The sequence below is a fragment of the Halichoerus grypus genome, chromosome 2, assembly GCF_964656455.1.
Source record: "Halichoerus grypus chromosome 2, mHalGry1.hap1.1, whole genome shotgun sequence".
NCBI lineage: Eukaryota > Metazoa > Chordata > Mammalia > Carnivora > Phocidae > Halichoerus > Halichoerus grypus.
The window spans coordinates 79,171,079-79,184,588 of record NC_135713.1 but is presented as its reverse complement, the minus strand read 5'-3'; the positions used below and the strand labels follow the sequence as shown (position 1 = coordinate 79,184,588).

Below are 13,510 nucleotides of genomic sequence, written 5' to 3'. Positions count from 1 at the left end.
AAGATAGTCTCCACTCTCATGGAATTTAATAGAACTAGTATTTAAGTTATAATTGTGATAAATGCCACAAAGGAGAAGTAGAAGATGAAACAGAGTGTATACCAGCGTGACCTGAGTTAGTCTGAGAGGTTAGGGACAGCTTCCTGGAGGAGGTGACGTTAGGGGAGATCTTGAGGGTGAGGAGGACTTAGCTAAGTGAGGAAGGGGTGGAGGACAGACCTGGTCGTACAGAAGAGACAGCAAGTACTGAGTAAGACCTTGGGACGGGAGGAGCGGGGTTATTGGAGAATCCGAAGGCGTCTGTGTGACTGGTGTGCAGAGTGGGTGCAGCAGGTGATGACACTGGTGAGGGAGAGCATGCTGTCTATCTACGCCACAGTGGACTTCTGTAAGTCCTAGGAATCCATGAAATACAGAAAGGCAGGTGGTCATTCCTCTAGAAGTCCCAGCTGTAGAACTCAAGTGTGGGGGCTAGTCATGTGGGCTCATCTTTAGGAAGCACTCTCTTACATTTCACAACCCTAGAAATGGAATTCTTATCACCCATCTATAAATGCCCATATTGTACCAAGGATCTCATTACAGTAAGACAAACCAGCCTGGCTGGCCAGCTGAATTCAGCAGGCAGGAGTTGTAAATACACATCTCTACTGTCACACATCGTACCAGAATCATCTGACCCCAGCTTGAGAATTGAGCAATCCTAAAATACCAGAGCTACTTCCTGCCACTGCCAGCCTCCTGTCCCAATCTCAGAAAGGTAAAACCAGTGGAGCAGGTCTGTGTAGGTCTCGGCTTTCGATAAAACAAACCCCAAACACTCCACCTTGAAACCTCCAGCCTCTCTCTGCCCTTCCCCCCCCGCCCCTGCAATCAGTCAAAAAGGACTTGTTCCCAGCAGGAAACTCATGCTCCAATAAACTCTCCCTATGGCAGTCAGCAGACAATCCATAATCTAGATAGCAGTTTTTCATGGAACTCGTCAGTGCTTTACAAACAATGATGAAGCCTCTTCCATGCCCCAGTAAGAAGGCATGTTTTCTCTTTATAGCTGAGGAGAAGAGTTTGTTAAATGTCCGGTGGGGGAGGGCTGCGGACACAATGATAACATTAGGAACCTCATTCATTCATCCATGAGGCTCCTCGTAAACCTAACCAGAATCACTCCTGGCACTGATCGATCTGATCGTTCCAGGTTTTCCGTATCAGTGTTTAGTCTAGGACTTCTTCCTTTCCCTTTCTATTATTCCTTCAGAAAGCTCGTAGAAACTAGAGGTTAAGGACCCAGCTAGGAGAACTATCCTTATGTCTAATTCAGACTGGACAGCCCCTAAGCTGGAGTCTGTTACTGAGACGGCCTGTTACTCTGAAGAGGAGATGTTGTGATTCCAGGACTGTACCCTACCCGGGGCCTCTACCTGCACTGCCCCCGGTCTCCCTCAAAGAGCCTGCTTGTTACCACTGCACACATGCGAAAATAAAGGAAACATACTTTTTCTCAAGAAGTATTTTGGCCTCCCTTCACATTTACCCATCATTTCTGACAAAATCAACTCGTTGAAAATAATCTACTAGATATTACCCCACCCCTCACATTCTAGTCTCCTTTGAATCAAGAGTTTGTCTAGCTTGTCTGGTGTTACTGGAATGGTTACTTCGTGAAGCTCACACTAAGGTGCCAGCATTATGAGGGGCAGTATGGAGAAGGGGTGAAGAACACAGACGCTGGGGTCAGGCTTCCCAGCTTCCACTGTTTACCAGCTGTGTCATGGACAAGTCTCTTAACTTCTCTAAGCCTCAGTTCACTCACCTATAAAATGGGGATAACAGGGTTGTGGTGAGGAGTAATGGGACAATGTATGCACAAAGTGTGTAAACAACAGGAAACCCTTACATGGTAACTGTGATTATTGTTCTCCAAGTAGATGTTGCCTCTGGAGGGCATGCCATACACTTAGAAAACAGGCAGGATCCTGGAGCAAATACCCGGCCCGTACTTCACCAACAAGAAGTATCTCTGTCCCAGGAGGATCATTTACATTAGGGCATCAGAGAGCACTTTGTTGCGGGTTTTTAATTTATTTTTTTAGAGAAATTTAAAAGCCTTGAAATGAGACAAAGGAAAAACACTTACCAGAATTGCAAAGTTAACATTTTTATTGAACTGAAATTGGTGTAGAACAAAAGGGACCACCACAGCTGCTGAGCTTAGTAACAACTGAAAAGTCCCTGTGACATTTTACCTTTGAGAGTCCTAACATGGTTTGGGTGGAACTGAGAAACAGTGTAGATATATATCTATATCTATCTATATATATAGATCTGTAGATAGATCTACAGATCTATATATATAGATAGATATATATAAAATTATTTTTTTTAACACTTCAAAATATTTTGAAATGAGCCTCACAGCTTTGTTTAGTTTCAGGTTACAGAGAACACTGATAACATCTTCTGTTGCCTTCATTTAGTAGTATCAGTTTATATCCTTTCATAAAAGGTTCCTCAAAATGCTGGCTATAATTTTCCCCTATCCGGTACACATAAGAAAAGGATTTAGGAACACTGAGGCAAGTAATAAACCGTATGAACTTCAAAAGTAGTAAGGGTGGATACCAAGCATACGTGACTCAACACTCACACTGCCAGAAACACCATGAACTGGCTGAGGAGTTTCAGCCAAGTTCCAGAAGCAAAGAATGCACTAATGGAAGGGATAAGGCAACCAAGGAGGGTGTCGGAACTAATGGACCACTTGTGTCTAATCCTCATTTCAGCATCTTGCTTCCAACATGCAAGTATGCATTTCTTTTACATAATAAGGTGAAATACTTTAAGGGAAAAGAAAACTATAAAGTTTAAAAGATCAATCAGATGAAAGGAAATTAATACTGAATTTTTTATGATCAGTGTGCATAGAGCAATGATATAAACTGATCACACCATTTTGTGAGAGCAAGTACTGAACATCCATTGCTACTCAGGGTTGGAAGTTACCCCCTCTCAAATATTCCATGGGAAATAAATGACAAGATAGGAAACAGAATCCCTACTTAAAAAACAAAACCACATCTACTCAATGTTCCTTTTGGTTTGTATTAAGTCAGATGCTCATTCAATCTGTTGGTAAAAATTTTCAAAAGTGCTTCACATTATTTTAGAAGAAATGTGATACAAAAATAACATAACTCTTTCTCTCATCTTGATAATGCTGTTTTATACTTACTTTGTCTCTCAAAACAACTAAATAAATTCTTCCACTGGAGTAACTGGTACTAAGTGGCCACTCATTCCTGCAGCAGTTATTTGAGAGAATCTAAAAATCTTGCAGTAGGAGATAAAGGATGATTATAAATATTTAAATAGGCTCATGCCCATCTTCAAAAGAGATGCAGCCTCAGGTAATAGCAGATTCAGATTTATAACTCAAATTTGTAACTGATAGATAAACATTTTGCAAGGATGTGCCCAATGTATACAACAAACATCTAAATTAAGGCTTTTATAGGTAGGTGGTCAAGTCTATGAATGTGCAATGCTGGATTTTTATAACCTATCTCCAGCTTCCATTATTACCCAATTTGTAAACCAGAAGATGTGCTGATGTATGTGGGTGGGAGCTCCAAGGGCTAAGAGCCAACTGGAAGGCTTGTTCATAAACAAGTTCTGAAATAAGAGCTGGCAGTGAAACAGTTGATCATGTAGAGGGACGGAGTGATTTGTGCCTGCTGACAGGGATGGGCTTAAAAAAAAAGCCAATAGTTCAACTTCAGTTCAAGACTTTGAGATTTAGAGACCCAAAGGTTTAACGCCATATCTAAGCCAATGGTTCTCACACCTTCCCTTGCAAAAGTCACCTGGAGGCTACTTATGAAAGTGTGGATACCTGGGCCCTATACCCAGAGATTCTAATTTGGGTTATGCAAGTGGTCCAAGCACCTTGCTTTTGAGAAACACTGCTCATAGCAAATAGCAGCAGAAATCTTTGATTAAAAGGCCAAGTTGTCCAAGAAATGACACGAGTGAGGTCATTACCTACAGACAAATCTCTTAGGAGACTCCACCTTTATATGAGGAACAAAGTTATCACCAATTAAGTTTCCTATCTTTTTACAACTCAAAGTTTAAAATCAATGAACATTTAGTAATGATTGTACCAATTCTGAGGTAAAAGGAAGAGCACCAGGGATCTCAATGCTAAAAGAAACCAATTCCTTAAGAGGTCCATGCTATATAGAAATCTAATTATTTCTGTGGTAATGTTATAGAGTTATAGTGCACAGGGTCTTTTATCAGTCTTTGTATAGTCTTTTTACTTTTGTATACTCTTCTATATTATCTACTCTTTCCAGTTAATGTTTTAGAAGAACTGCAAAGAGGAAAGTTCGTCTATATGCTCTCTCAGGTTTTCTAGATACCAACATTTTCTGGTTTACACTGATACACAACAAAGTTATTTATTTATTTATTTATTTTTTGGATGCTGGAGACAAACATCTTTATTAAAGATACTACCAAAATTTTGGCAAACATTTCAAAACAGATTTGTAAACATAATGCTTCCCTTTTCAACTGGCAGCACTTTGAAAAGACAATACGATAAGACAACACAACTTGAATCAACATTAGTTCAAAATCCTTATATTTTTGACCACATAACTTATGTTCCCACATGATAAAACAAATGATAGTTTAAATCAACGTCAACAGATAAACTCCATGAAATGCAAGTTTGTGCTGTTTGATGAATCACAGTATGTTATGGTTAAATATATCCACTCTTTTTTTATAGTCCTGGCTCCCAGGATGAAAAAAAAATCTTTAAATATACATTTCATGTAGGTAATAGCTTCTTTGCATATCTCTCTTCAAAAAATACTTTATAGCAGTATATAAATAGGTTACCTACATGTTTAATTTTATAATTTTGCCCCAAAACTATAGATCTGTTTCATTTTCATAACATATTGATTTTGCCCAACATTAATAAAGCTGACAAACTGTTGAAATGGAAATGCTTTTGTCTTCCACAATAGAAGTAGCAATTTGACAGAAAAAAAAAAAAACAAACAACCCCTACAGTAACACTCGTCAGTTGTTTAACCTGAGCGTTTGGCCTACTGAGAGTAGCAGCTTTTTTCCTCCATGCACGCTCACATCCACACCACCTCTGCACACATACAGGTCGAGCACACGCTTTCAGACGCTGGTAGGCCACAGTATGCTTCCCACTGCTCTAACCAAGTGGGAAGCAGTGTAGCTAATGATTAACCACACTAATGTACACAACTAGCAAACACCTTAAGGCAACCATTGCAATGGGGGGTTAACTTGCAGGGCGGATATACTGTCTAGATCAAGTCAGCCTGTATGTACATATGTGTGTGCATATCTATACACATACACATATGCCTTTCTATTTCTTAACCCTCCAAAACAATGTTTAAATTTTTTTTTTTGTATTTTGTGCAAATTTCTAAATATTCTACCATTTAAGGCAAAGAGTTTGCATTAAGAAAGGTCAGAAAATAGGCTTATGTTTATCCAAAAGCATTTCACCTTGCACATTACTGTTTTTTTTTTTTAAACACACATAACTTTGAAGTGTGGACATTGGATCCCCAATATCTAAAAAAAAATCATTTCCAATGACAAACATAAGTTTTTAAAGAAAAAATTGATTTGAAGTATAGACACTGGATCCCCAATATCTAAAAAAAAAAAAAAAAATTATTTCTATTGACAAACATAAGTCTTGGGGGTAGGGCGGGGCTGGGGTGAAGGGCCAGAAAAAAGCAGCTTCAAAAATGCAGGGAAGCAAAGTAAAATGGGGAAAAGAAAAAAAAAAAAGTAAATAACTCAAGTTTACTCATACTGAAACTTTCAACAAGCAAAGTTTCATTTTTTTTAGAATCTTAGAGCAACTCATTTGGAATTTTAAATAAATAAGCTTAAGTTTATTCACATCTTCTGGTCCAAGCAGAGATTTAGTGCCATGACTCTGCTTGCTGCTGGTCAAATTCACCTATTAGTCTTTTGATGTGAGCCAGCTTGTTATGAAGATACTCGCATCTATATTTTTCTTCATGATAATTGGGACTGGACTGCAGAGGAAAAAAACAGGGAGGAATTAGGTTGCAGAATTTGTAATACTTCCCAAGCACGGGTCAGAAAACCCACAGTGATGATTCCTACCTGCTTGATCTTCTGATATTCCTGTAAGACTTCTTCGTGAACATTCTACAAAATTAAAAATTAAAATCAGAAGGGAACAACTTTTCTTTTTGACAATATAAACAGCTAAGACCCATTCAGTAAGGGTGTCGGAAATACTGATGATGGGAATGTAAATTGGTACAATCTTTAAAGAAGGCAATTTGGCAACTGCTATCAAAATAGCAAATGCAGAACTGACTCAGCACTCCTATACTTCTCTTTCAGATTTGCTTGTGCCTGAGTGAAATGCTGTGTGTACAAGGTTACTTGCTGCAGTATCGGTTGTAAAGCAAAAGACAGTACACAAAATTTCAATGTCCATTAATACATAAAAAGGGATACTAAGAGGCCATTAAAAAGGGGGAAATGTTTCATGCACTTACATAAAGTTCTCTAAGGTGCATTATATTGTTTAATGAAAAAAGTACAGAATGATTTATACAGTTTGATATTATTTGTTTAAAAGGGGAAATAGAATGATATTCTAAGAATTTCATTACTTCTAAGATGCACATTTCTTATCAGAATTTCATGACTTCTAAGAGGCACATTTCTTATCATTTTAATGAGATCAGATAAATAATGTATCACAGTTTAACTTACTGGAACAGAAGACCGTGGTGCATATTGTAATCGATGACATCTTAAATTCAATTACATATGGCACATACATGAATTTGTGTATATATGCACAGACCTCTGAAAGAATACACTGGAAACCAGTACTATTGATTACCTCTAGGCTGGAGAAAATGGCTAATACTTATGTAACCTTATGTACTATGGATTTAAGCTGTTTCCAAATGCTTACATTTATTTTGCACAACTCTATAATCACCTTATTTTATGGAGGGAGATTTTGAGGAAAGTTCGATAACTTGCCCAAGTCGCACAAATATTAAATGGTACAGCTGGGAATCAAACCCAGGCAGTCTAGCTCTAGAGCCTCCTCCTAACCACTAAGCAGTCTTTGGAGTTACATTTTAGTTTAAATATAATCATGGTACACGGGTAAATAACTAGATCTAAAAAAACAAACCCCAAACCACCATATATCAAGACCTCTTGCACCCTCAAACACGAATTCCTCTGGCAAAATCTGTAACTCTAGTCAGCCTGTTTAAAGGTTAAGGCCCACTAATGAAAGACACATGAGTCTTTAAGGCGCAGATGCTCTCAGGCTGTTTTCCCCACTGTGGGAAACCCATTCATTCTCTTACATAGATTCCTGTCAGAACAACAGTAGTAGGCCAGAATGAAGGCACCATCTATGGGTGTGAAGTGTGACAACTTCTGTGGCCGACACAAGGAGGGAAACATTCATTTATATTAATCCTTTTGCCTGTTAACTATGCGAACAACCAGTACGTGGGTCTGGCTTCTGGTTTGTCAGCTGTGGTAATACCACTACTTAAAGTCGGGAAGTGAAAACAGATTAGTATGTGTTAACAAATGTCAGTCTTTGGAAGAGCTGGAAATACCAAACTTTTCTTCACTTAAACCCCAAATCTCTGTGGCACTAAACCCTGTTTATATTTTATGTCTATATCTTCCCTACCTTGTGTCAGATTGAGTTTTGTGTTTTTTTTTTTTTTAATGTACTTGAAATAGCAATTTTGGGGAACAGCACCAGAACTAGCAGCTATAGTCTGAGTTGGCAGTGCAATCAAATATTTCAGTGAATCCCAAATCCAACTTTTTTTCCTAATAGTTGTGTTTGCTTTTTTCTTGATACTCTCTTTATTATGTTAATCGTAAAGTTAAAGCATATATTACATATTTTATACATACTATGCTATATAAAACATTATTTTTTTCCACTGACAGAAAAACAGTTCATTGTATTTACTTATGTTTGAGAACTATTTCAATATTTAGTTTCCTAGCTAATTTTATTTTTTTATTTTTTATTTATTTTTTAAAAGATTTTATTTATTTATTTGACAGAGACACAGCGAGAGAAGGAACACAAGCAGGGGGAGTGGGAGAGGGAGAAGCAGGCTTCCCGCTGAGCGGAGAGCCCGATGTGGGGCTCGATCCCAGGACCCCGGGATCATGACCTGAGCCGAAGGCAGATGCTTAACGACTGAGCCACCCAGGCGCCCCTCCTAGCTAATTTTAAATGAAGACCAAAAGCTGCAGAGAGGCTGGTTTGCCAGAAGACCTGCTCTGAAGGCCAGTAGGGTGCCTGGGGATGGGCCAGGCAGAGAACAAAGAGGGTAAAATATGGAAGTCAGCCTATCTAGGAGCAAACATGTTTACCTGATACTCTTTTGAGCCTGGAGAAAGCCGTTTTCGTTGTGCATCTAGTTTGATAAATCTTCTAGCTACAGTCTCCATCCTGGCATGCAAGGCCCTGTACTCATCATACTCAGCATTGAAGTCATCCTTGTAATTTTGGCGTTGCTCATAGGAGACAATAGCAATATATTTTCTAATAAGAAAAAAGAAATAAGATAAATGGAGAGAGACTATAGAATCAACATGATGCATAAGCCTGACATTTAAACCAAAAACTCAGAAACCGTATCCAAGCATGTATCCTTAGACTGAATGCTGCCCCTGCCACTGTTTGCTCCCATGTCACTCCTTCGGACGACTTCCAGGTGAAATTACCCCACACGAGAGCTTAAGACCTTCAGTGAAGGAAAGTAAATGTGAAAAAAACATGGTGGCGATGGGACTGAAGTGTGACTAGAAAACAACACTTTCACACATTTAGCTTCCCAAACCTTTCTCTATCCAAAGTAATTCACTACCACACTAGTGGCAGAGGCCAACCCATCTGTTATGAGTCACATGGAAACGGAAGGCCTCGGTGGGTAACATGAAACCAGGAGAGTGTTACATAGTCACTGAATGCTGAAGTCAAAGCTCTCTCTAGATCTGCTGCTTTATGAGAGGAGGTCTGTCTTTTGGCTGTTTACACCTGCTGCCAGCAAGGTGCCTCCGGCTTGTTCTCTCTACCTCTTTCCTCCCACGTTTGACTAGGCAAATGTATAAAATACAAGAGTAATTGTTTTCTTTTGAAATGAGAGACCAGAAAAAAAAGGCGGGGGGGTGAAGGGGAAGGCATATTTCTCTAGTTCTTTTCAACACTAAAATATCATAGTCTGTGTAACTGAACATCAGCGTATACTATTATTCTAATTTACTTTTTTAATAAAAATGCCATAAATCTGTTTTACTTTGGGTTGTGAATAACTTTAGGAAACGGGTGAGGGAAGGCCATTTTCCCAGAGTGTCAGTTTAGTCAGTGGTAAGCAAATTAAAACAGCATTCTAATATTAAAAACAAAGTATTATTTGTTTGTGGCTCCAGGAAGTGGGATCACACCAGGGTCTGTCCTGGGTCTCTGTACTCTGTGTTCCTGTCATGGAATGCAAAATTCCCTTACTTTTTGAGATAAAAATTGAGATTTCAAAGCAATTTCAGGCAGGTAGCAGGTGCTTCAGCATGCCCCAGGCACGTGCATATATTCTTGACTGTGGGAAAACCTTGAAGTTCAGTCCTCTTCAAAAATGGTTTCAGATAATCTTGCCAGTTTTATTCAAATGAGAGAGCAAAATGTCCAGTTGGAAATGTGAGAAAAGTGATGCAACTGTGCAACCTTAATGTCCTCATTAATATTTTTATTCATGCTGAGTTAGACACTGTGGAGGTTTATTTTTCTAAGTGTAATTGAGACAGCAGTAGTATGCTGATTTAAAGCGCCCTGCTGGTGTCTTTGCTGTAAAAGGAACGGGGCCAGCCAAGCAGAGAAGCAGTCCTCTCCTAGACAGGGCTGTCCTGACTGCACACCAGAGGAAGCCCAGGGTGGGGAAAAGAGGTTCCTGGGGATAAGTGTATGTAACCAAAATGGCTAAACTGCTCATGAAACTCAGGCTTAATTTGTTATATAAAATACCCTGCTTTCTCAAAATCACAACCGAGGCTACACCCTCAGTATTTTATTTAATAATTTCCTTAGGAAAAATACCAAACTGGCAACAGTTGTGTTGCTATTATAGAAGATTATTTGGTTATACCGGCATTTTAACGAAAAGCATTTCACTATTTAAAAAACAAAACAAAACTGTTATGGTTCTCTAGTTGGTTCCTAATGCAGGGATGGAATAAAATTTTCAGGGGCTTGGCTATTTCACAACCACAAGTAAAAGTATTCTTATTATATAAAAATTAGGAATATTGTGGTTTAAGTATGACTTATTCAGAGGCTGATCATTAAGGTTTTATTGTATGTCTTTTTGGTTTTCTTATGAAACAACCAAAGTCTTTTAAGTTCTGTAATTTTGGTGTTTTTGAAAAGTCCAGCTTTCTCACCATTTTAAGAAAATTTGCTGTATTAATATCAGATAGTTTTGGGATAAAATAACTTAAGCAAATAATCACAGAGGTTATATACTTTCATGATTTTTAAGAGCCAGAAACATGAGGCAAATGCAGCAACCATCCTCAGATTAGGGAGTTAAAAACAAGTTTTATAATATAGAATGAATTGGTTAAGCTGACAAAACACAGCAACATCCTGAATCCATGGGGAAAGGGTTAGAATTATTTTTTAGTCTCCCCACATGATTTTGTCACATATAACCAGTCTGTATCACTATTACAAAAAAACGGGGAATTCAAAATCCAAAGATCCAAAATCACAAGAGAATGAGAGCACAGTACTGCAGTTGTCATTTGAGGGGGGCAACTTTCACAAGACTTTTAAGGAGAAGTGGGTTTGCAAAAGGAGAGGTGAACTCTCTCATCAGTGAAGCCAGGAGCTGTCCCCCAACCCAAGCCTTCCTGGGCCAATTCAGTGGTGGTTGCTTTTCAAAGCTCCCTCAGAAGTCTAAAACCATACCACTTCATATGAGAGAGGACTCAGCATGGTTTCTTGAGTTCTTTCTAGTTAAGAGATGATAACCAGCATTATGGTTTCATGCTGTATCGTTCCCCATTAAGTATAGCTTTCACACTACTGTTAAGCAAAGGTAACACATTTTAAGTATAAAATGTTCTCTACTTTAGAAATGAACATTTCGTTGTACATGGAGTGCCAAACAGCATAGTTTAACTTTGTCCATCATGAGATGCTACTAAGAGAGAAAAAAATGTTTATACAGCTCAGAGTTCATTTTCCAATCTACATTCAAATTATTTTGCCCATTTGTTCATTTTCAAAGCTATCCTGCAGTCAAATCTGTTTGCTCTTCTACTCTTCATTTTTCCAGGCTCTTGCAACTTAATTATTTCTTCTTACAGAAGCCTCTGAGTCTATAAAAAAGCTAGAATTATGTGTACAAGTTATAATTTCTGTGATAACCAGTTACAAAAATGTCTCCAGCTCAGCATTTAGCAACTTGTTGCCATAACAAGAAAAACATTGTAACCGATACTAAAGTGAAATGATCAAATTTTACTATTTTCTCCTCTTAAAATTAATTCGATGGCAGAGCTTTATTTAAATGAAAATCAGTCTATCTGTACTTTGTATTAACTGCGGAGGTTTAAGCTCTTTATCAGTAATAAACTCTCTCTTCAGGGGGAACAAGTGAATGTGCATTGATAGACTGTCAGCTTTGAAGAGTCAGATCCCTGAAATCTTCCATAATCAAATGCCTGGCCTGGCCCCGGAACAAAGGACAGGCTTCTCTATACTTAAAGGCCCAAGGAGCAGAGCTCAGAGCAGGGGGAGGCACAACCTGCTCAGGCAGACAGGGGTGGATCTGGGACAAGCAGGCTTAATGGCAGCCTTTCAAATGCAGGGGTGGCTCCAGGACTCTATTTCTGGAACTTCTTTTCTGATTTGCGAATTATGGGAAAAGAAATTGCAAACTTTCTAAAATTAAACAGTTCTCTCCCATTGGCAGACGTCTGAACTTACATCAAATAATCTGGGAGTTCAATTGTTGAAGAAGGCTCCGTGGAGGCCGTGCAACCCTCTTTAACTCCTACAACGAAGAAAAAGATTCAGGCTTTCACCAAACAGTATGGTTATAAAATGCCTATAATTCTAAAATAGATCAGAAACATCTGGAACACTCTTCCTCCAAATCTATTCTTCCAGCTCAATGAACAACAGTGAGCAAGGCATACAACTGAACCCGAACAATGGAGGCCCCATGACCAGGGCCAGCAGAAGTGAGGGCAGGCATTGAGAGTGCCCTGGCTGCTGCAGTGTGTGCATAATAAAGGAATTCCATCTGAACCCAAGGTCAGTCTTCTATTCTTTCCATAACAGTTGTGGCATCTGCCTAGCAATTCAAAGACTGTGGTGGCAGATGCAGCCAGACAATAGAAGATACAAATTTTACATCAACATCTACTTTTCATAGGATTCAAACAAGGCAGATGAGACAATGAAGTCAGGTAGCAGACTGCTCTGGTCACTGTATTTTATTGCCACCCTTTTTGTATGCAGACGGTGGAAGCAGCCAAGAAGTTTTCCCGTGTCAGTTTAAAGTAATTTAAAATAAGTCATTACTGAATCACGATTTACACCCCTCCCATCTCTACATCTCATAATACTTCAGATTTGTTTTTAAAAGGACAAAATAAATAAATAGACAAATAAATAGACTGCCAGGGCTATGCTGTGAAAGTATGTAAAATCCCTCAGTCAGTATTCTATTTGTGTGAATGCACCACCTTTTCCTATTGGTATGTTTAGACTTTTTTATAGGGTAATTTTTTAGCATTCAGAGTAGAATTAAATAACTCAAATCCTAATCCTGCCTGTGGCAAAACATACATGTTCAATATAAAATAAACTGAAAATTCTGTAATTTCTTGATTTAATATTTTAAAAGACCAAGTATAGTAAACAGATTATGCAGACTCTGTGGGCTTATTGTTCATGGTCGGGTGCGCGTGCGTGCGTGCGTGTGTGTGTGTGTGTTTGACTCAAGCCTGAGTCTTTTTTACACAACAGCCTGTGTCTTAAAGGAAAAGGCATTAAGTGCATCTCACCTGGCTGCTGCTTTGCTACAAACACCAGATAAATTCCAATAGATTCAGGGGCTGTGGGTCTGGATCTATCCTCAGTATTTTGGGATAATCTCAACTGTCTTTGAGAGGTACTACATCCTCAGTGGAGGATTCAAAGACTAGGTCTGCTTCTCCAGGCCTCCAACTCTGAGAAACACTCAAACTGTGCTGTAGGTCTCAACATACTGGGACCCAATCCCCCCAACACCAGCCTGATTCAGGATCACCATCTCAGGGTGGGAAGTGTGGAGGCTGGGATATAACCAGGAACATGGCTTGCTAACTCTGAACACAAGGTTTTATTACCTCTTGC

General features: G+C 38.9%; 1 protein-coding gene across 3 annotated transcripts in view; it reads right to left on the bottom strand.

The window, feature by feature from the left end:
- Positions 1–2,139: 2,139 nt before the first annotated feature.
- ELL2 (elongation factor for RNA polymerase II 2) overlaps positions 2,140–13,510 on the bottom strand; it is a 71,654-nt gene continuing 60,283 nt past the window's right edge. For all 3 annotated transcript variants that reach the window (XM_036084469.2, XM_078067041.1, XM_078067040.1), the window contains 4 exons: positions 12,095–12,161; positions 8,482–8,653; positions 6,199–6,243; positions 2,140–6,107 (listed from right to left, as the gene is read on the bottom strand). In XM_036084469.2, coding sequence (XP_035940362.2) covers positions 5,991–6,107; positions 6,199–6,243; positions 8,482–8,653; positions 12,095–12,161 — 401 coding nt within the window. In that variant the 3' untranslated portion in view covers positions 2,140–5,990. The remainder of the gene's footprint in view (positions 6,108–6,198; positions 6,244–8,481; positions 8,654–12,094; positions 12,162–13,510) is intronic.